At 42.8% G+C, this 24,860-nt stretch overlaps 1 protein-coding gene across 3 annotated transcripts in view; it reads left to right on the plus strand.

Moving 5' to 3' along the window:
- The window catches only part of IGFBPL1 (insulin like growth factor binding protein like 1), a 210,992-nt gene that overhangs the window by 124,288 nt on the left and 61,844 nt on the right, over positions 1 to 24,860 (plus strand). For 2 of the 3 annotated variants that reach the window (XR_012801937.1, XM_075602963.1), the window contains exon 3: positions 19,582 to 19,698. The exons of the other annotated variant lie outside the window; for it this stretch is intronic. Coding sequence is in view for 1 of the 2 variants with exons in the window: in XM_075602963.1 (XP_075459078.1) it covers positions 19,582 to 19,698 (117 nt within the window). In the remaining variant the exon portion in view is untranslated. The remainder of the gene's footprint in view (positions 1 to 19,581; positions 19,699 to 24,860) is intronic. 3 annotated transcript variants of the gene reach the window in all.

Here is a 24,860-nt window from a genome sequence, read left to right on the forward strand (position 1 = left end):
AGCTGTGCGCAAGCGGGGAGACTATAGAGCCTGTTACAAATGCGTTATTTACATCAGTTATGCACGTATATAACGATTGCAGTACAGTACATGCATTGATAAGTGGGAAAAGGTAGTGCTTCACTTTAAGTACATTTTCGCTTTACATACATGCTCCGGTCCCATTGCGTACGTTAATGCGGGGTATGCCTGTAATATATATATATATATATATATATATATATATATATTAGTTATAATCTATGTTACACCTATAAACAGGCCATTACTGCCTAATCAAGTCTTGCATGGAATATTGTGCATTCAAAGGCGAACATAAATAATTTGCAAAAACAAATTTCGCTATGTTTTATTAAAGCTCTTTTTTCGCTTCATGCAGTATAATGTGAGCATAAATAGGAACATGTACCATATGGTATTTAATTGTGTTCATATGTAGCTCACTTCATATTTTTATTTCGCTCATGTACTGGTGTGTGAAACCAGCTGCAATTAATATGTAATCACAGCATAGAGGTGAACAGAGGGGGTGGGGTCGGGCACAGAGCCAGATCACAGGGTCTTGGTAGGGTCAAGTCTTGTGGGACGGCTTACAGGTGGTAGAACCAAATAAAAGGTCAGGGTGGTCACGTCTTGGGGGAGGGACTACAGTTGTTAGAAGCTGACAAGGTGAACAGAAGTTCATCACATTAATTTGAAATGGTAATTATCTGAATACTTTCCCCCACCAGTCCACTATATATGAAAATGTACGTTAGTCATTCGTTCACTCATATATTCTTTTAACGTTCTAGATACGCCACCTTATCACACCAGCACCAGTACCATAGCGACACACTGCATGTGTTGCTGAGTGTCAGCCACATTGAGCGCTACACCTGCTTCTCTTAAATGTTCAGACAGATCTCTAAACACATTCATACACATTTCCACAATTAGGTGCTGAATTGTAAGCACAGTCAACTTTGCTTTCATGGTAGTGATGTACATCATTATAGTTAGATTAGTACACAACATATGCAGTGTATGTACAACAGAACACTTCATTTTACAACGCATTCCTGCATGAACATTGTATGTTGTATGGTGTTGAAAATAAATTTGCCGATTAGGTTCACATGTACATTTATGTTAAGATGGATAATATACAGATTGCCCGAACCATATCATTGTCATTTCGTTATGTGATGCTGATATTTAGCCATAACTACTCCCACTACAGATACTTCATGTTAATTATGTACACATGACAATTAAACTCTGATGTTATTCTTCTATATAGTTGCTCCTGCAGCTCCTGTGTCACCTGACACTGAACATGTCTCATCACCTGTCTCATCAAGGTCATCATCAAGAATGAGAGAGATAGGGTATTCAGGCGGTTCACTGCAGTCGCAGGGGCATAAAAATAGAAATCCTCACGCAATAAATAAAAGGTTGTTTATTGAGTGCATTGGCACAGAAAAATACTCTGCTACATAGATACTCTGACGCGTTTCGTCCGCAGGGACGCGTCAGAGTATCTATGTAGCAGAGTATTTTTCTGTGCCAATGCACTCAATAAACAACCTTTTATTTATTGCGTGAGGATTTCTATTTTTATGCCCCTGCGACTGCAGTGAACCGCCTGAATACCCTATCTCTGTTGATCTTACCTTGGCTGGAGCACTCATCAAAGCACTTCCGGATCAGTGGAGCCTGACGTCAGCTGGTGAGTCAGCTTTGGAGCTCTGAAGTCTGGACGCGGCGTGTCAAGACTGTGAGTACTCTTTCCCCCCGCTGTGGGATTCGTTGCTGTGTGTGACGCCGGTTATGTGAGGGCAGTGGCGGAGGATCAGGGTGTCTTAAGACCGCTTATAGTTCCCTTGCAGGGGACACGGCTGCACCGAGTTTCCATTTCCCCCATACCACACTCTAGCCCCGTTCCGGAGGTGAGTCACTGACACACAGTATTACTGTTTTCATTTACTCTATGTACCATACATTGGGAGACTGAACGGGAGTGCATTTACTGAACTGCTTTCATGGATCTACTGTAGATTATTTATATGTGCACAATTTTGGCAGCAACAGTCATATCTTGGAGCTACTCTGGGACATTTCCATCATCAAGAATGGAAGGTGAGTGTATGAGGTGCAGCCAATATAATGTGTACATTTGAAGAATTTCATTTGCCATGCAAAATAAATGCCTTTCACATGTAATGAACTTCACATCAGTTATTGTCACAGAAGATGTAGTGTTTCCTGACAACATGTATTGTGTGTGTTTTAAAGTATTAGCTAGGAGTTGTGATGTTACAACAAACTTTCATTCATTTTTCTTTCACACTGAGTCGAAACATCATTGTTACTTCAAGCATCATCTTTTAATTGGACATAAATAAAAAATTATGGAAACATGTTATGTGTTACACTATGAGAACAACTATCAATATAGTGAAAACAAAGTGAAAGTTCCATGGCAGTTAATAATGTCTTTCTTTATTTGTAGAACCAGATGTTGCCGCTCAAGGACAAATTCACTCAAGTGACCATGAAGATGATGACACTCCTGGATTAACCCAGCATTCAAGTCCTCCTGCTCGTGACACCTACTCAGCTATTGCAGCTTCTGAAGAACGAATCTTGGGTGAAGAAAATCGTCGTCATTCAGAAATGATGTCAGTGCTTGAAAGGATGATGTCACTGCATGAAAGGATGCATGAAAGGTCAATATCAGAAATGTCACAAATGCAAAAAGTCATCATCCAAGTTCCTAAAGAAATCCAAAATGTAAACAGGACATTACAAGCACTAGTTCTGAATGTGAGCCAAGCAAATCAGTTTCGGAGTACAGCAAGAGAACAACAATTCCACTTTACCCCATCAGAGGATGGATCTTTACATGCTGCTACTTTTTCTCCTGAGTTATCAGTTCTTCATTCCCCAGTTCTAGATGATACCGGTACAGTAGGTGCAAGTTCTGTGCAGGTCCCTGTCAACATCCAACCACTTACATCTGTTCAAAATATGGAACCGACACCTACAAATGAGACACACAAAAGAAAGTTAGAGCAACAATTACTAATAACCAGCTTTTGGAAAAAGATTAAAATACAAAAACAAGAAAGTGCTCCACCATCACTCTTGAAATGTTTATCAACTGTTTCACAACTGCCAAAGCCCACACCCAGTGCCCCTGAACTGCCACAGCCCACAATTAGTGCCGCTGAAGTGCAACAGCCCACACTTAGTGCCACTGAAGTGCCACAGCCCACACCCAGTGCCACTGAACTGCCACTGCCCACACCCAGTGCCCCTGAAGTGCAACAGCCCACACTTAGTGCCACCGAAGTGCCACTGCCCACATCCAGTGCCACAGAACTGCCACTGCCCACACCCAGTGCCACATAACTGCCACAGGCCAGTACAAGTGGTACAGTTAAGGCCAGAGTACTTGGCAGAGTGAAAAGGCAAACACAACAGCCAACAAGCAGGCCTGTGACTCGCTCTCAAAAGGATAAACAAAAATAAATAATCACATTCACTAAATTTTTTGGTGTACTGGTGTTGTTTACTGCAGACTATTTCATGCATAGTGTATGTCTGATCATGTACAGATGCTTGATAACAATCAAGTATGTCCTTGTACACATGAATGTTTATAAATGCTCACTGACTGAATGAAGGCATATTTTATAACATATGAATATCTATTAATCATCAGTTGATTCATGGTACAACATTATTACACACTTGGCATGTTAATGGAAGATGACATTCACTTAGGTCTTGTTCAAGATGAGATGTATGTGGGTTATTTTGGTAATGTAGATAGTAATTTCATGCTAATATTATTGACATACAACTTTAAGTAAGTACCCATATAACAGCATACATTTTAATGTTATGTTTTCTGGTGTCTTAACTCTGTAAGACATTACTTACCTTAATCTTCTTTCATAGTTCATAATGTTGGCATGTGATCATGTATGATTTTTGGTTACAATAACAGATCTGTAAACCTGTATGAATATATCTGTAGTCTCTCTGTATCTTTATCTATATATGTATACACACACACACACACACACACACACACACACACACACACACACACACACACACACACACACACACACACACACACACACACACACACACACACACACACACACACACACACACACTGTGTGTATGTATGTATATATATATATGTTAACTGATAAATAGAGAGATATATATCTCTGCCACTGTTGTCAGCAAACAGGCCTTGTGTTAATGAGATATAAATGTTAGGACACTTGCTACAATTATGGTATCAGTATGTGTGAGCCCCTAATTCACTCAGCTGTATTTAACTTTGAATATGACTACAACAAGGCCTGGTTACACATATCAATGCCTTTAGTTTAGCACTCTATATATAATATATATATATAATCAGAATGAACAGTACAGGCCTTCATGGCTGCAAAGAGGCCTTGTTTGCTGTTAAATACAACTTCTACACAGCTGACTCAATTAGGTCCTCAAACATACTCACCCAGTGATGTTATAAACTGTAATGAACTGTTAAGATTATTAGAACAAGGCCTGTTTGCACACAACAAGGCCTTCAATGTAGCAAGAACTATATATATATATATATATATATATATATATATATATGTATATATATATATATATATATATATATATATATATATATATAGCAACTGTAAATATTACTGTATGTTCATTTGCATGTCTTATATATATATATATACACACACACACACACTATATATATACACACACAATATATAGTTAAATATATATATATATATATATATAAATATATATCAACATATATATTTATCTAATTATATATATATTTTTATATATATATCTATATCTATGTATATATCAAGAGAGACAAACAGAGAGAGAGTCAAAGAGAGAGAGAGAAACAGAGAGAGAAAGAGAGAGAAACAGAAAGAGAAACAGAGAGAGAAAAAAAAAGAAAAACAGACAAAGAGAGATGTGTGTGTATGGTTAATTTTAGCTAAGTGTAAGCAGAAATCTGTTCATCATAGCACTGTAGATGATTTCACACACATTGTTATTGTAATTAAAAGAGTAAACTTGTTTTGCACATGTTGATTGCCTAAGCCGAAAGTAAAGTTTCGATTCCTGTGAAAAGAGGGTATCTTAGACAAAGAATTTCAGCCAATTATTGTAACAAAATTCATGTGGGAGAAAACCTAGGCGTATAACAGTTAGGTTGTATTATAACCTTGGAACAAACCGCGAAGATAACATGTAAATATTCACACATTCAGCAGTCATCCGTATGCGTTCAACTTAGACACTGTACACTTGAAGAGAGAAGAAATGGCAGAAGCTTCCACATTGCACAGCCATCCACGTAAATCATACAAATTTTTGATTTATGAAGCAATCGAGTCAACGCCAGAGAAAAGGGCAACCGTGGGGCAAATCTATGACATGATCCAAAAGAATATCCATACTACCAAGAACCTGACAAACAACGAAATTTTAAAACTTCTGTACAATTCACTTTATCCGCAAATGAATGTTTTGAGCGTGTCCATGATCGGCAAGATCAACGATATGGATGCTGGCATGTTGCGCCATCATTTAAACTTACCATGGAACATGGAACATATCTTCTGTTAAATAGCATATTTTTGCCCAATACCAGTTACATTGAAGCCGCACAGACTGTCGCGTCTGCTGATATACCGGCACCCTCCATTCATCAAGACCAGATGCAAGATGGACATAACTACTATGATATGTATCAAAACTTATATAGCAAAAACCAATGTGGATGTGAAAACAACCAACAACTGTACGTACCTCCGGACGTCTTGTTTGAAGAAGCCACTGCAGATCCATATCATGGCCTCATGGAGATGTGTGTGATGCAGGATTCAACGGTTGCCTCAACCATGGATGATACTGTTGTGCCTTCCTGGAGCGAGCTGTTGCAGCCAAATCAGTTTTGACTTCTACAAGAATGGTAAATACAAATTTCGTTATGCCTTTACTCAAATTATATATGTGTACATTAATAATATACAGCATTTGTTAGCCAAATGAGTGGATACAGCTTAACATTGCAGACAGCCTTACATGTAGCGTGCACAAAGACATTATTTCCTATAACAATATACTACATGACGAACCATTACTACACATTGGTGACGGAGTCCTAAATCATAGATTATTATCGCTTTTAAAGTATCATTTCAACATGTTACACTAACTGTAACACACACACACTTCATTGTTTAGCATTCAACAAATAAAAACAAAGTGTCGCCAACATATGACGTGGGAATGTGGTCAAGTCCCAAGGCGTCCTTAAAAAGGTTACCATTGCAAGCCCCACCCCCAACCGACGTGCTCGCGTGAAACAGTATTGGCTGTGCCCGTAGCTTATTGTTACAGTCAGTGCAGTGTGTCATGCGCGCGCGACGGTTGGGCGGTGCGTGCACAGCGCTGGAGGCCAATGTTCATTCAGTGGGAGGGGTCTTTGCGTGCATTTCACGGTGCCTTAACATGACGTCACATGTATTTTGTTCGCTCATTGGCTGATCGTCGTTTTGGCCGTGGGCACACGTCCGTTGAAAAAGTTTAGATATGTACGTGTGTAGAAGTGAATTTGTTTCGCTTCCATATCATAACTTTCAGCCATGATATGCATACTGCTAGCAGCACCATGGAGGGACATTTATTGAACGCACAGCGTATACATCGTTTTGCGCATGCGCTAAGACTTAGTCCACACATTCGTGACGTGCGCGCGCAACAGACGTTGTGAGCGCACATTATTATGTATACAGGCACCAGAACAAACATATCAGTAGTAATGCCAGCAACGCCATTTGAAAAATGAGATAGTTCTGTATCTGTAGTTTTATCCTTGCAGTTTAAACATATACGTAACTTATGCGTGAATATCCACAATCATATAGAGATGTGTTAAGCGTTGTCATGCTGAAACATAGATAAATGTGCCATCTTTGAACATCATGTGTTTGCTGTATTTCACAGATGTCGAGGATGAATACATGGGACCAATGTGTGATTTCAGATGGGCCAATCGTTATATTAGATGATTGTGACGACTAGCGAACAACTATTATAATAAATATGTAACAATGCTTTCAATGATTGCTGCACAGATTAACAATCACTACATAATGTTATCTATTGTGCAACTATTTACTATGCACTTAATTATCATAATGATGTTGCTAAGCATTGAAGTTAGAACTTATATTGATATTTTTTCTTTTCTACTAACATTATATGTATTGCCATGTGATATATGCAACCAACATTATCACTCAGCAAACACATTAATCTACTATATATTCTAATCTCACGTGTTACTTGTGAAAGAATGTAAATGCTACATAACAACTCATAGACATTGTATCTGAACGTACACAATAACAATAGTGAGGTGATAGAAACTGTTTAGTCATGTGAATGTTATATTATCACCTAAGTTGTAGTGGTAACCTAACATGCATGAGCTAATGAATGTTAGGTACAGATCATTAAACCATGAACATTTGCGTGTATATTTAATTCACACGAGTAACTATAGTTTAGTGTTATTAGTAAACGTTCAACACATACATAGCTAAGTGACGCCGATGATAAAAGCAACATTATGATGTTGGTTTATATTATTTCTGGTAGAAATACATGCATTACACAAAAACTAAAACACACACACACACACACACTATGTTGCTGAAATGTGTGCGTATGCAAATGTCTACTTCATTTATGTTCATATGTTGACAGTAGTTATAAAGGATCATGATCATTATGACTAACTAACGTGAATGAAATAAAATTGTTATTAACTACACTGGCAACACACTTTATTCGAGCTCGGCTAGTCCCACGAATTCGGGTATACCCGGGTGTATTGAGGTTTGTGACTGTTTTCTGCCCGAGTGCATTGGGTTATTTTCCAGGCAGGGATTGAAGCATTTTATTCCCGCTGGCTGCAATACTGCACAGTATATATATATATACTGCATTACAATTCATGAATTTATGCCATCTGGTAGACACGCGAAGCATTGCAGCCTATTAAATCCTAATCATTATCATTTAACAGATCAGCCGCCCGTCAGCCAGGCATGAACCCAGGCTGGGATGGCAAACGCAACGGGGCTTGTCAGAGGTGAGGAGCGGCGCATTCCAGGTATCTGCCAGGTACATACTGGGTATTTGCTCGAATAAAGTGTGTCGGTGCAGTACATTGTCATTGTGTTGAATGATTTAGGGAAAGTTGAGAATCCAAAGAACTATACTTTGGAATGGTGTTAACATTTTGACAAATTTTATATGAACGTCAAATCAACACACATCTTTCACTTATACATACACATGTGACAATGTAGTAATCAACATGAAGATGAAGTGAGAGAAGAAATAATCACATACATTGCAATGTTAATGATGTTTAACACATTTGAGTCTTTTCATACAAACATGCATTGTGTGTTAACATCGCTCATTTGCATGAATGGATGTTGTTACGTTGCCAAAATTACATGTTATGTAATGTACGTAATGATTTGAAAACACACTGCACAATAACCACCAAGTGTAGATAAACGCACGGACACAATACAGAAACGCCATCTTTCAATTGTCACATCTTTTTCATTACGTTCTCTTTATACATCCTGTAACTATACCTGTATCGAGATTTGCACATCTTATGACAGATGTGAATTCAAATACATACCATGAGCAGTCCTTGGAGTGATATACCTTGAAAAAGAAAACATGAATGAATATAAATCATTGTCATGACATGTTCATTAAGATAAGCAACACACAGAAGTGACAATTTTGTATGTGATATGAAACAAAATCTAGAATACGTCAAATATGATCTTAAATACACAATAGTCTACACATCATTGTGACACATATGTCACACTCCAAAAGTCAAATTGTATGTAACCATACTGCACTAGCTTTTGGCTCTCGACATAGTAGGTTTATTGTGTATGCATAACCAAAAAGAGCATGTACTGAAAATATGGATTTAGTACACATTATTTCCTCACGTACACACAACACCTTTTAGTGGTAAGAAGTATAATACAACCTGTTGATGAATGACATACTGGTGCCACATGCAATTGTCCACACAGCAGAGAAGAGAAAGGTGTGAGAACCATATTCATCTGTTTCCTAAGTGAATGGTATTTGGACACATGTATTTATCATTACAATGAATTAATACATCTACTGTTGCGGCAGACTTTATTCTAACAAATCACCGTTTTGTCCCTGGCTTGTTCCTGGAATGCGACGCTGTTCACCCGGAGCATGCCGCGTTCCCAGCCAGGGGTCATGCCCGGCTGACGCGCGGTTGATGTGTTAATTGATAATGGTTCAGGATTTAATAGGCTGCAATGCTTCGCGTGTCCACCAGATGGCATAAATTCATGAATTGTAATACAGTATATATATATATATATCTATATATATATATAGATATATATATATATATATATATATATATATATATATATATATATATATATATATATATATATATATACTGTATAACAACAACCCCTATAACCCCTAACATACAGTACTATACACATACAGTACTGTATATGCACATCAATGATACTATAGGCCGGCAGGGGCGAGATGTGTTTGCAGCAGAGAGAGATCCACTGCTCTCTCTGCGCAAACATCGGCACATTAAAAATTATTTAAAATACATTTTTATTCATAGTGTAGATGTGCAGGGGGTCACCGGAGCTGAACCGCGTTGGTTTCAGGTCCGGGGACCCCCTGCTTCCGAAATACAGGACCCTTTATGAGGTGCCGGTATCCCTCTGCATTTCAAGGTCCCGATCACGTGACCGCGGCATGTGAACCAAGCAGAGGGATACTGGCACCCCATAAAGGGGCCTGTATCTCGGGAAGCAGGGGGTCCCCGGACCTAAAACCACAACGGTTCAGCTCCGGAGACCCCCTGCACATCTACAGTATGAATAAAACACATATATAAATAAACACTCATTCCTTACCTTTGCGGCTATGTGCTACGGTAACGAAGCAGCATGACTGTATTTTTAATAATATTGTACAGTGAGCAGGGGGTTCCCTGAGCCACAAATCAAAGCTGCTGCACAATATTATTAAAATACAGAAATGCTGCTTCATTACCATAGCTGATAGCCGCTAAGGCAATGAAGGGGTTAACCCACCGTGCCCGCTTTATTGTGGGTAGCGGGGGTGAGTGAAGGGGGTATTTGGTCCTTGGTGTGAGTTTAGGACTTGCGGGGGGGTTGCGGGTGCACTTAACCCCTTCACGACCGTAGCAGTAAATACCGCTACGGTCATGAAGGGGTTAACCCCTCCCGCTACCCCCCCCGCAAGCCCTAAACAACCACCGTTGTGGCTAATACCCCCTTCACCCACCCCCGCTACCCACAATAAAAAAAATTCACACACAGCAGCCGCCCCAAAAAATAAATAAATAAATCTAAATAAATAAATAAATACATGAATATAAATAAATTTAAAATACATTTTTATTCATAGTGTAGATGTGCAGGGGGTCTCCGGAGCTGAACTGCTGTGGTTTTAGGTCCGGGGACCCCCTGCTCCCCAAGATACAGGCCCCTACAGGTATTAACTGCTCTGCTTGGTTTACAGGCCGCGATCACGTGATCGGGACCTTTAAACCAAGCAGAGGGATACCGGCACCTCATAAAGGGGGCTGTATCTCGGGGAGCAGGGGGTCCCCTGACCTGAAACCAGTGCGGTTCAGCTCCGGAAACCCCCTGCACATCTACACTATCAATAAAAATGTATTTAAAATAATTTTTAATGTGCCGATGTTTGCGCAGAGAGAGAGCAGCGGATCTCTCTTTGCTGCAAACACATCTCGCCCCCGCCGCCCATACAGTAGTATCATTTATGTATGTGCATATACAGTACTGTATGTGTACAGTACTGTATGTTATGGGTTATAGGGGTTGTTGTTATACAGTATATATATATATATACAGTATATATACTGCATTACAATTCATTATAGGGGACGGCTTCAAAGAGAACAGCTCGCAAGCGCCCCCATGTGTTTTTACACGGCATTGCAGTATTGCAGCCAGCCGGAATAAAATGCTTAAATCTCTGCCGGGAAAATAACGCAATGCACTCTGGCAGAAAACGATCACAAACCTGAATACACCCGGGTATACCCGAATTCGCGGGACTAGCCGAGCGAGAATAAAGTGTGTCACCACTGTATGTAGTACTATTAACATATATGTATTTGCTTACATGAAAAATATGTGTTTTTGACATTCAGACGTGTCTCCACACCACTGGCTGTTTGCTCAGTGTCAGCTGGTAAATGTACGGGATGCTCCTCCTCCAAGCCCTGACGTATGTCGGTTTCTAAATTATTGCGGAGTGCCAGATTGTGCAAAATGCAACATGCAATTATAATATCTAACACTTTAGCAGGCTTATATTGAAGTGCCCCACCAGTTCTATCTAAACAGCTGAATCGTGTCTTCAGAAGCCCAAATGTCCTCTCTATGACATATCGTGTAGATATATGTGCCACTTTATACCTCTCCTCTGCTTCACATTGAGGGTTTGCTACCGGGGTCAACAGCCATGGCCTAATTCCGTATCCTGAGTCACCTATAATCCATCGTGCACAAATATGGTACAATTTGTGTTAACATTATTATATTCAACAGTTCATCGAAAAACTAGAGTTGTTTCTTAACACATCATAATATGTACTCACCCACCAGCCAACCAGGTCCAAAAAAGCCTTCTTCGAAAGCATGGAAGACTGATGAGTTTCTCAGGATAGAGGAATCGTGACTGGAATCAGGGAATTTGGCTACCACATGCATAATCTTCATCATGGCATCGCATACCACCTGTACATTCAAGGAATGGTAGTGCTTACAGTTGCGGTAAGCATGCTCACTCTGACTAGGCGGGATCAAAGCAACATGGGTGCAATCTATTGCACCCATCACACATGGTATCCCGGCTATGGCATAAAAGCCATTCCTCACTTCCAGCCACTCTGTGTGCTCTGTTGGAAAATGAATATAATTCCTAGCGCGTCAATTCAGTGCACATAGAAACTGGGTAAAGGCACGCGAGAATGTAGATTGTGAGACCCCGCCCACTATGCCCACAGTTGTCTGGAATGATGCAGAAGCAAGATAATGTAATGAGCACAGCATTTTAACAAGCCCAGGGACTGCACGACCTCTGGCTGTCACAAAATCTAAATCTCCCCGTATCTCTTCATAAAGAGCTAAGATTGCTGCTGAACTGAAACGATAGCGACTTATAATCTCCTCCTCACTCATCCCATCTAACATGGTTTTCTCCCTGTACAAACGAGGACGAGGCACAACTTCTCTCCTCTCTCTTCTCCTCTCATCTCCTTGTCCTCTCCCTCGCCCTCTCCCTCTCCTCTCTGCGTCCCTGTCCCTGTCCCTGTCTCTGTCCCTGTCCCTGTCCCTTCCTTGGCCTGTGATATCCTGACCCTCAGCTAGCCTCTCCTCCAATAGAATCTTCCTCCGTCTCATAAACATTCGCATCATTTTCAGGTCTGTAGCTGTCAATGCGCAGGTAATTAACCTCCTTTAAATACCTATGTGATGATGTCAGGTGACTTGATGAAGTGCAAGGTGTTACATTAACATATCCAAGTAGTTAACTCCAAACGGGTATCCAGTACGAATTAAAAGGATTATTTATTTGTGTTTACCAGGCAATCATGATATTTGACAATGATGTAACGTTAAGCTTTGTACAACCATTTATTTGCAAGTATTTATGGAATGTGTAATGCATGTACCACTTCTGAACGCAACACTCAGTCATCTCATTAGGATACAACCATGACATTGACGTTGAAAAACTACGTTGCAACATGTCTAATTTGGCATGTTATTGTCACATGTTCACATGAACTAATTGTATGTGCATGTGCATTATTTAATGCCATCAGTATACTTGCTATTGATTATGTTTCAATCGTGTAAAAATGAGTAACTATTATAGATCTGTGTATAACTTAGCATGAAGTGATTATAATGCATCGTGTACAATGTAAACATGCAATGTTATTGAGTGTCCAATTGTGGACGTCATCAAAAGAGGGAGGTCACAAAGTACATGTAAACATGAAAACAAACAGCTACATTTACATTTGATCATACGTTACACATTAAAAGCATTCTCTAATGTATACCAACATTACTATACGCTGGATCTTTTAGATGTGTGAAATCTGTTACATCATATAATAATTTGAAGCTTAAGTAACATGTTTCATATTATTTGACCTGTTCCTTTAAGAGTTTACTATAGGAGTTTATCTTGACACATCATAACATTAAGACTAATGTGACACGCATATCATCATAACATAGAAAAGTACAATGTTCTGCCAATAATAAACGTAAGCGGTGACACGATGAAGTGAATGACATCGACACTGTAATGCCAAGCACATTTGTATTATGAGCAATAGAACGTAAACACTCCTATAAAGTTATACGTCCCCGCTCCATTGACTCCATTGATGTAGAGATGAGCTATTTTTTCTAAGTGCCGTCCCGGCAACCTTGCCGATCCTTCTCCCCTCCAACTTGCCAACTTTAGTTGGCGGGACAAATTGCCGTACAAATCTCCATTTTTGAGTGCCGATCAGCACCGATAAGCTGATCGGGGCTACTAGAATACAGCTGATTTCAAAAAGTGCCGATAAGTGGGTTATCGGCAGCCGCATGCCGATAATTTTTTATCGGGAAGAAAAAATGCCGATTTGACCACTTATCGGCGCTTACTGAATCTCAAATCCAATTTTGGCGGGAAAATGCCGATAAAAGCCTTATCGGCGCTTACTGCATGAGGCCCATAGTCAGGTATTATCTCGCAGCACAACTGAAGCAGGCTGTAGTCTGGAATTGCGACCCGGCCTCAGCCTGTTGGCTCGAAATAGAGTCACATTACGCGCGCCCGCACTCCCTCCAAGTGGCATTATGGACCACAGGCGGTAGCGGGGCTGAGCCTCTCTGCGTCCCCTGTCCTCTCTGCGTCCCTGTCCCTGTCCCTGTCTCTGTCCCTGTCCCTGTCCCTTCCTTGGCCTGTGATATCCTGACCCTCAGCTAGCCTCTCCTCCAATAGAATCTTCCTCCGTCTCATAAACATTCGCATCATTTTCAGGTCTGTAGCTGTCAATGCGCAGGTAATTAACCTCCTTTAAATACCTATGTGATGATGTCAGGTGACTTGATGAAGTGCAAGGTGTTACATTAACATATCCAAGTAGTTAACTCCAAACGGGTATCCAGTACGAATTAAAAGGATTATTTATTTGTGTTTACCAGGCAATCATGATATTTGACAATGATGTAACGTTAAGCTTTGTACAACCATTTATTTGCAAGTATTTATGGAATGTGTAATGCATGTACCACTTCTGAACGCAACACTCAGTCATCTCATTAGGATACAACCATGACATTGACGTTGAAAAACTACGTTGCAACATGTCTAATTTGGCATGTTATTGTCACATGTTCACATGAACTAATTGTATGTGCATGTGCATTATTTAATGCCATCAGTATACTTGCTATTGATTATGTTTCAATCGTGTAAAAATGAGTAACTATTATAGATCTGTGTATAACTTAGCATGAAGTGATTATAATGCATCGTGTACAATGTAAACATGCAATGTTATTGAGTGTCCAATTGTGGACGTCATCAAAAGAGGGAGGTCACAAAGTACATGTAAACATGAAAACAAACAGCTACATTTACATTTGATCATACGTTACACATTAAAAGCATTCTCTAATGTATACCAACATTACTATACGCTGGATCTTTTAGATGTGTGAAATCTGTTACATCATATAATAATTTGAAGCTTAAGTAACATGTTTCATATTATTTGACCTGTTCCTTTAAGAGTTTACTATAGGAGTTTATCTTGACACATCATAACATTAAGACTAATGTGACACGCATATCATCATAACATAGAAAAGTACAATGTTCTGCCAATAATAAACGTAAGCGGTGACACGATGAAGTGAATGACATCGACACTGTAATGCCAAGCACATTTGTATTATGAGCAATAGAACGTAAACACTCCTATAAAGTTATACGTCCCCGCTCCATTGACTCCATTGATGTAGAGATGAGCTATTTTTTCTAAGTGCCGTCCCGGCAACCTTGCCGATCCTTCTCCCCTCCAACTTGCCAACTTTAGTTGGCGGGACAAATTGCCGTACAAATCTCCATTTTTGAGTGCCGATCAGCACCGATAAGCTGATCGGGGCTACTAGAATACAGCTGATTTCAAAAAGTGCCGATAAGTGGGTTATCGGCAGCCGCATGCCGATAATTTTTTATCGGGAAGAAAAAATGCCGATTTGACCACTTATCGGCGCTTACTGAATCTCAAATCCAATTTTGGCGGGAAAATGCCGATAAAAGCCTTATCGGCGCTTACTGCATGAGGCCCATAGTCAGGTATTATCTCGCAGCACAACTGAAGCAGGCTGTAGTCTGGAATTGCGACCCGGCCTCAGCCTGTTGGCTCGAAATAGAGTCACATTACGCGCGCCCGCACTCCCTCCAAGTGGCATTATGGACCACAGGCGGTAGCGGGGCTGAGCCACAGAGGTTCGACCTTGGAGCAATTAGATGCACGTGGGATGTATGGCTTAAAAGCAAAGGGAAGTATGGTCTGTTAGCTTCCCCTTCCCAGCTCAATCCAATCTTTGGGAACCCCAATTTCCCACCAGGGTGTTCCCCAAGACAATTTGACCAATTCCAGAGTCACAATATTAGGATGGTTGCCGATCTGCTGCAGAAGGAGGAGATCTTAACTTACCAGGCGCTAAAGGATAAATTCTTGATCCAGGGTCTCCACATGTTCAAGTATTTACAAGTTCGTCACTTCCTATTATCATTATCCCCAACCTCCAAATTCCCCCTGCTAACCAGATTTGAATCCTTATGCATTAAAAACACCTACCAAAGAGGTCTGATTTCCGAGATATATAAGGGAATGGAGCCGACATCTAGCCCACCGAATCACCGTTACATGCAAAAATGGTCGGAGGAATTGGGCTTCCTAATAGATCTGGAAGACTGGGAGGAGATTTGGGAGCAAGTCGCTAAAACATCAATTTGCACAACAATAAAAGAAAATATCTATAAAATTATATTTCAGTGGTACCTGACCCCAGATAGGCTGAGCCAGGTCTACCCTGGCACACTGGACCTGTGCTGGCGGGGATGTGGTCAAAAGGGGGACATGGCCCATATTTGGTGGTCATCTCTGGAGATTCAAAGGTACTGGACCATGATCCAGACGCTTATCTACGAGGTCACGGGGCTTCCCCTCCCCCTGGATACTCTGACCCTGGTGCTGAGCAAACCCATTGAGGACCTTCCTCCGCCAATGTCTAGGCTGATCACGTCCATGCTGACAGCGGCCAGATGCTCTATAGCGGCCGCCTGGAAACAGATTAAGGCTCCCTCAAGAACTACAGTAGTTAGAAGAATAAATGAGGTCATGACTCTGGAGAAGCTGATGGCTATGCTCCAAAAGAAGATGCCTCAGTTTTGGAACACCTGGGACCCCTGGTTAGAGAGATAAGGCCCAAAAAGGTCAACTGCCTAGATCTTTAGCTCCCCCTGACTGCAGGAGAGAGTAGCAGAGAAGCCTCTGGGCGACCCCCCACCCACCCCCCTCCCCCTCCTTTCCACCCATTTCCCACCCCCCCTACTTGTTTTTCTCCCCCCCCCACCTCTTCCCCCCCCCCTCTTTCTCTTTCCCCCTATAGAAAATGGGAAAATGTTATTGGTCACTATCTGTTTGTATTAAGTTGAAATGTTATGGGCTCATTACATTTCTGTATGTACATTAATATGTGAATGTGTCCAATAAAAAAAATTGTTACAAAAAAAAAAAAAGAATGTAGATGGATAGTCCTTCTTAATACTATGCATCCTAGGGGAATTAATGACTCCCTTGGTTTTGCTATGTTCCTATAGCTTCATTTCTGTATATGAGGCTGTATGAGCTTTTTTGTATACCCTCCTTTTATGGTTATTACTCTATCTCTCTGCGCTCTTATAATACACTTTAATTTCCCTCTTCTGTTCTACTATTTATTTAAAAATTTTTTTTTTATCATTTATTATTTTCTTTATGCTCTAAATATTATCTATTCTGTGCCTGCTTTCTTATTATCTGTGCCCTATATTTAACAGGGCACATCACCTCATAGTTGTCTATTTTTTTTGTGCTTTTTTATTAGATTAGAACTTTTTATATGCTGCTCCTGTCTGTTTATTATGCTATGATGATGTCACCTCACCTCCTGAATTGAGACGCCGCAATTGGGAGTCTCTGCGCATGCTCAATGGAGTTACAACACTACCTTAGGGGATGTTTCCTCCCCTTGACGCACCGGCATTGATTGCTTTACCTCGGGCACCTGTGCAGATGATACCGCCCTCTGTTTACCTTACTGCAATTGGCTGTGGGGAGGAGATGATGACGCCGATTTTGATTGCCACAGTATTTAGCCTAGTAATCCTCCACTTTTCTCTTACCACTCCGGGAAGAAGGCCCCCTTGGCTGAAACGCATTGAGTGTTCACTGACGGCAGTATACATGATTTTTACAGCGTGACCTTTGCTTCATGATGCAACTCCTGTGGACGATATGAAAGACTGCAATCTATGTTGGAATCATTCTCCCTTGGACTGACTCATATACAATTATGGACAGCTGAGTATCACTTTCTCTGCTGCTTTGAGTCTTTTCCCCTTTTTGGGATGTAGGCAAACGCTGGTTTGATTGAGCATCCAGTACTGGCTTTATTTTTCATTCTATATAGCCATGTGTTTTGCCCTTTTGTTAGAATCCACAGGAATGTTTTGCACTCATGTTTTTTGATATTTTCATTATTTTTTGGTTATTGCTGCACAGGGTTTGAGTATTTTTCATCTTATTTTCCCCTGTGTCTCCCCCTTGGTTTAAGATATACTAATTTTTTCTTATGTTCACTATTGTGTATATAAGTTTATTCATTGTATATACTTAATTATTTTTTCTTTTGGGTTTAGTTATATTATTTGTAGCTAGGATCCTTAGGGGGTGTTGTAATCCTTTAGCTCATTTGTATCACCTCATATTTTTGAGAGGTATATTATTACATTGTTGATACATTTAAGCTCTTGGTTTTACTTTCAGCCAACCATTGCAATGTTGTTGCAGCTGAATACAATGTAATCTACATCACATTAAAATCTAAACCCTAGAAGGGGAAATAGGCTACACACAAATTTATTTATCAGAACAACACAGCAAATATATTAAAAAACACATAAAGGATTCTCTACAAAATAAAGAGAAAAATAAAATTAATACTCAATGGTTAAAATATTCCTAAAACCTTTATACATAAAGTGCAAGCAGATAATGACAATTGGGGCAGTTGGTCATATTAGAATATATGGTATTGAAACAAAAAATTAGGGAAAAGGATAGGGAAATAAACGGAAAAGATAATTTATCACTATAAACGGAATTTGAAGCTTCGAATTTGAGGACTGATGACCTAGAATCAAATTCTAAATATATAAATATATTCTATTTATAATGTAATATTATTTTATAAAAAATAAATATTTATAATAAAATCATTTGAACAACGGGGGAAATTGAGCACATTTATAGGATATAACTATAAAAATGTAAAAAAATTAAATTAAACATGTATATGGAAATTAGTACTGGGGTAGAGAAAAAAACAGACACATATATCAATACAAATACCAGACATCAATCTCCTCATTCAGACCTAATGGTGCTAGAGTCTGCATTTTATAGATCCGTAGGATTTCTTGTTTAGATAACATGTTATCTCTATCACCTCCTCATCTCCCTAAGGGGACGATTTGAGTGCCTATATATTAAAGGAGTGTACAATCACAATTATGTTTGATCTCAAAGTGTCTGGACACACTGTGTTTCTCTAATCCAAGTCTAATATTCCTGGCATGTTCAAGGATTCCAATCTTAAGATATTTCTTTGGGTGGCGAATGTATTGGTACCCACACGGACACTGTAAAAGATATACTACATGAGTTGTCTTATACAATCCTTATACAATCCTTAACCATAAATTTCTCTTTAGTTGTATTAGATTTATTTCAGATAGTCCTTTTCTACCAATAGGACTCAAAGCACGTCACAATTACAGTGCACGGTACGCAGTACAGGATTTTTTTTTTTTTATAGATACAGCCCTTGCCCAGAGTTTACAATCTGTGTTTCAGGTGGCTGAGGCACAGGGAGATAAAATGACATGACCAAGGTCACAAGGAGCTGATAACAGGAATTGAACCAGGTTTCCCTGATTCAAACTCAGTGTCGTTGTTTACAGTGTCAATCTTAACTCACTGAGCCGCTACTTCTCCATTTGTCTCTTCTGAAGGTCACAGAGTCTCCCAAAGGGATAAAGCTCTTTGAGGATTTGCCTGGAGACCGAGTGAACGTGGCAGTTCAAGTCCGTGGTGGTCCCTCCCGTCATGAAAGCACTGGCTGGGTACTGGTGAGTTAAACATTTCACAAATACTAAAACCATTTTGGATCATATACCTTTAACCCCTTTGCTGTTGGAAGCCTGGGATCGCAAATACGTGATCACGTGGTTGCGACGTGCCCACCTTGACACAAACACTCATATCAGGTTCATTGTTTGTTTTATTTGCATGTCCTCGACAGGCCTGCAACCCAGTCTTTCCCCATTATCCCTTAGGAAACAGTGCTTTTTGTTAAGCAATAATGGGGAAAGACAGGGTTGTACACCTGTAGGAGACATGAAAATGCACCTCAAGTGGTATTTTTTCATTTACTACGCACTGATGTGAAATTTTAGAAAGTTGCCAATTGTGTTTTTTTGCATTTGACTCAATAGTGTTAGGTGCTTTTCAATTGAGTAAAAATTGAAAAGATTATTAATTATAGATGGAAACTTAATTTTATATAATTGTAGATCTCCTCCCATCATCCCTTTTACAGTGCAACCAAATCAATGGAGCTAACTTGACGCAATGTATCTCCAAACACATAAGTTAAAATTCACAAAATGCTTCCACACTCACAGTTGCAACTCACTTTTTAAAAGTGATGGTGCACATACAAGTACTTTCGCTTTTCCGTAAATGTGGTGTCACACAAATGAGGACTTGCAATGATTAATATTGTATCAAGCCCAATTTAAGCGTCCACTGGAAATATTATGTACTAATTTCCATTCAGCTCCCTACTCATTATGTGGGACAAGAGCAGACCGCCACAGTAAAAGCAAAGGTGCTACTTTTATGTGGTTGACTGTACTGTCGGTAGGATTTCTGTTTTACTGTATGATGACACATTCACCTCTGAGTGCTACAAATATTATGAAATATCTAAAAAAAAAAAAAAAAAAAAAAAAAAATGCTGGCAGACACAGTGTCTTTAAGTGAAAAAAATAGCAGGACCAGGGAGGTTGCCAGGCGGTTCCCCCTTCCGCCCGCTTTGGCCCCCGAAATACCCCAAATAACGACAGGAGACAAGACTGGAGGTAAAATGGCCGCGGCTATTTATTTAAATTAAGAGGGGTAAATGCTACTCCCCGCCAGAGTGTACCTTTGACAGGAGGGGAGGGTCAGCCGGCCCTCGTGCCGTTGCCGTCTGCACGAGCAGGTTATCGACATCATGAATATCTGACCTCGCCCACTCGTGCTCCCCCCGGGCTCAAACGGCCCAGCTCCCAGTCTGGCAGGAACAAGCACCTACCCCCCACGAGCTGCCACCGACGGCCCTATTTAACCCCCCTTAAACTAGGGCCGTACCGCCAACAACTCCAAGACCCTCTCCAATCCCTCCTGTAACCCGATATTGAACAGGTCTATCCCCACCTCTGTCTGACATGTGTACCCCATCCGCCCTCAACAACCCCCCTGCACTAGCATGGAAATCCGGGTGTCTGATCCCCCAACCCCCGCACTGCGCCACGAACTTGCCTACTGCCCTATTCACTTTTTTCCGCTCCCAATCCACCGTGCACGTTGACCTGGTGCCCCGCTGGCCTTCCTGTAGGCAATATCGGACCAAACAAATTGCACGGCCGGCCAGCGAGCGAACATCTGCGCCACGTCCCTTTTAAAGGTCTCTATTAGATCGACCGACCGCACCGCCGCCACGTCATTCCCTCCCGCGTGAATGAGAAGGATCTGCGGTGGCCTCCTGTCCCTAGCTAGAACCAAGAGCCGCGGTAGCAGCTGGCCCCATCGCAACCCCCTCCCGCCCCACCATAAAACCCTAGCCTGTTCGCCCAAACCGAGGTCCGCTCCGTAAGGCCGTCATGCCGCACGCTTCTCGGCCCAGTGTATCAATGAGTCACCGATGATCCAGACATCCGTTGCCTCCGGATCTGCAGGGGGAGGGGGGTGGGGTGGAGAGAGAGAGAGAGAATCATACCAGCGAAACACGTTCTGCGCCTGCCCTGGGCCTGACATAGGACCGGTACCTGTTGGACTCCCAACGCCCAATCCTCTGTATCACCTCCCCTGCCAGCCCAGCCCGTGCCGCCTCAGTTGCGGCCCCGATCCTGAACGAGTGAGTCCCGAATTGGGCCGCTTTCAACCCCAAGTGCTCAAGGCATACCCGGAATACTCGTGAGAACTGGTACCTGGATAATGGGACACCATCACTGTGAACGAGTAATGGCCCATCGTTGGCGGGCCGCAATTGTAAATATGCCCTAAGTGCCCCCACCGTGCAAATCCTCTTCCCTGGCATGCTTAGCAGCGGTACCACCGCACCTCTGCCCGCTTGATTCGTCTTGGACCGCCGAACGAAAAGCTGCAAATAATCTGCCCCGAGCGCCACGTCCCTGGCTTGCAAGCCCCCGCCCTCTTTCTTAGAAGCGCAGACTAGTTCCCCTATTTGCAATGCTCCAAAGAACGCTAAGGTGTATGCCGCATTAAAAAGTCCCGCCACGAATGTTGAAAATCAGACTAGCCTTGTTATCTTAACCAGTTCCTCCAATAATGCCGGAGTTACCGGCCTCCTGGCATCGCTGGGCGGTGCCCCCCTCAAAAGCCCTGCCAGGGCCCTCTTGACTACAAACGCCTTGGTGACTTCCGTCTCTCCGCCCAGCCTCAAGAAGAATGACACCCCGCTCAGTTTCCTGCTTATTGACCTCCAAGTTAACCCCCTGCTTCCCAATGCAATAACGAATCGCGTCATGGTCTCGACCCCCCCTCCCCCGCATCTCCCCCACTTTCCCTTGAGAAGCACAAGTACTCCCGCCATGCGGCCGCATAAGCCTCCCACGTACCCGGAGCCACCGATGCTCACACTAGATTGATCACCGCGGGATACCCAGTGCCCATAACTCTGTCGGGCAAGGTAAGCCATCCCTGTCCGCTTCTGGCGCCCACTTCCGAAACCCCCCCATCTGCAAACGGGATAAAGAGTCGGCAATGTTATTTGAGACCCCCGGCACATGGCGCGCCTGGAACGATATGTTCAATTGCAAGCATGAGAGGATGAAGCTGCGCAACAGATTCACGACCGGTGGAGAACATGAACCAAAGTTATTCGCAGCCACGACCATTCCCATGTTGTCAGTCCAGAATACCACTTCCCTGTTTGCGAAAGACTGCCCCACAATCGCAACGCGACCAGCAACGGAAACAGCTCTAGGAATGTTAAGTTTCTAACCCACCATGAACGTGTACAGCTGCAGCACTGCATTCCTCGAAGGACGCCCCCACCATAAGGTTCTCCTATTGTATGCCCCCAAGAAATCCGACCAGACCCGCAGGTCCTCGCGGATCTCTCGGGTGACCCGGATGAAGTGGTTAGGACGCCTGATCCCAGCGGTTGCCGCCGCCAGACGCCTCCAAAAAACCCTTCCTACCGGCATGATTCGAGCCGCAAAAACCAGGTGGCTCAACAATGCTTGGAATTGACGTAGCGAGGTTTCCTCAGACCCCCGAACTCTCGTAGGAGCTCTTTCAGGGTCGCCAGTTTATCCGGCGGGAGCCTGTATTCCATCCTCGCTGAGTCAATTTCGATCCCGAGGAAGCTGATTACTGTTGTTGGGCTAACCGTTTTTTCGTCGGCTAACGGGACCCCGAACTCGCGAGCCATGGCTGAAAATTCAAACAGCCATCTTGCGCACAGGTCCGATCCCGCCGGCCCTACAAACAAGAAGTCGTCCAGGTAATACATACACCCTGTGGCCTGCACCCATTCGAGAAACGTTCTAGACGTTTCAAAGTAGAAACATGATAGTGCGCAGCCCATGGGCAGGCACAATCAACAAAGTACTGACCATCGAGCATGCAACCTAGCAAGTGGAAACAGTCGGGGTGCACTGGCAGCAGCTGGAAGGCGGACTTGATATCCGCCTTTGCCAGCAATGCACCCCGATCCATCCCACTCACCAGTGCCGCTGCTTGGTCAAAGCTCGCGTAACTGACTGAGCACAACTCGCGATCGATGCCGTCGTTCACCGATGAGCCTTCAGGATAGGAAAGGTGTTGGATGAGCCTGAATACCCCCGGGTTCTTTTTGGGAACCACCCCCAGTGGGGAGATCCTCAAGTCGGGGAGGGGGGGGGGTAGGCGAATGGACCCGCCATCCTCCCCAACTCCAGCTCCTTACCCACCTTTTCCCTCGCCACATCGCTGTAAACCCTTGCCGATTTCAAATTCCGTTCAAACCTTGATCCCGTTTGGTGCACAAACGGGATTCTGAACCCCTTGGAAAACCCGTCGAGGAGCAGCCGGGCTGCATCCCTATTTGGGTAGCTTTCCAGCGAAGGGCTCAGACTTTGGACGATTATAGGAGAAGGCGCCTTGCTGCCCAGCCCTCCACCCACCCCTCCTGGAACCGTGTCCCTCGCTCCTAAAGCATTTTGCCTGCGGATGAGCCCCTCCGCAAGTGGCGCATTGGTGCTTGAAGCGGCACACAACATACACTGGCGACACGTTTTATTGAAGCACGGCTAGCACCGCAAGCCGGGGGATGCCCCGGCGTGCTAGCCGCACTCCCTCAGCGTGCCGCGCATCACCGATGCGCGGTCACGCGTCATCGGGTGCCTGCGCCCCCTGCACGCGCGTCCAGGGCTCCCCGAGGGAGCCCTGGTGTCCCGCGATGTGGGGGACGGCGGCAGGGGGTTCCGGGGGACCCGGCGGACCTGGCAGCGGGAGGGAGAGCGCCCCGATCGGAGGGCGCTCCTCCGCTGCTTCGGCGCGCGCCCGGCACCCTCCGGCGCGCGCCAGGTTACTGCTGCGGCTGAGAACGGGCAAATGCTCGAATAAACTCGGCCGCAGCAGTATGTGCACCGCTCGTAATTGAAGGCCCAGCACACCCACGGCCGGCTATCCCCCTGTTTGTCCATGTTTGCGGTAGCGCGTCCCCCCTCCCCCCTCACTGAAAGGGCGCTGGCTTGTCCGATAAGCCAATCAAGTCAATCCAGAGGTCAGTCTCCTTCATGACCCACGTTACTTTATCTTTGTGCGCCGCCATCTTCTGTCTAAATCTCAAATCGTAAAACCACCAACCCATACCCCATGCCTCTGATGGGCCTCCCCAATCATATCCTCATTTTTAAACAGAGCCGCACTGTGACAGGGTAAATAAAAGCCACCAGCTATATGCCTGGCAGACATATGTTTAATCTGCAGTGCAGCAGTGATGAGGTTAACTTCAGCT

This window comes from Ascaphus truei, chromosome 1 (assembly GCF_040206685.1).
Source record: "Ascaphus truei isolate aAscTru1 chromosome 1, aAscTru1.hap1, whole genome shotgun sequence".
NCBI lineage: Eukaryota > Metazoa > Chordata > Amphibia > Anura > Ascaphidae > Ascaphus > Ascaphus truei.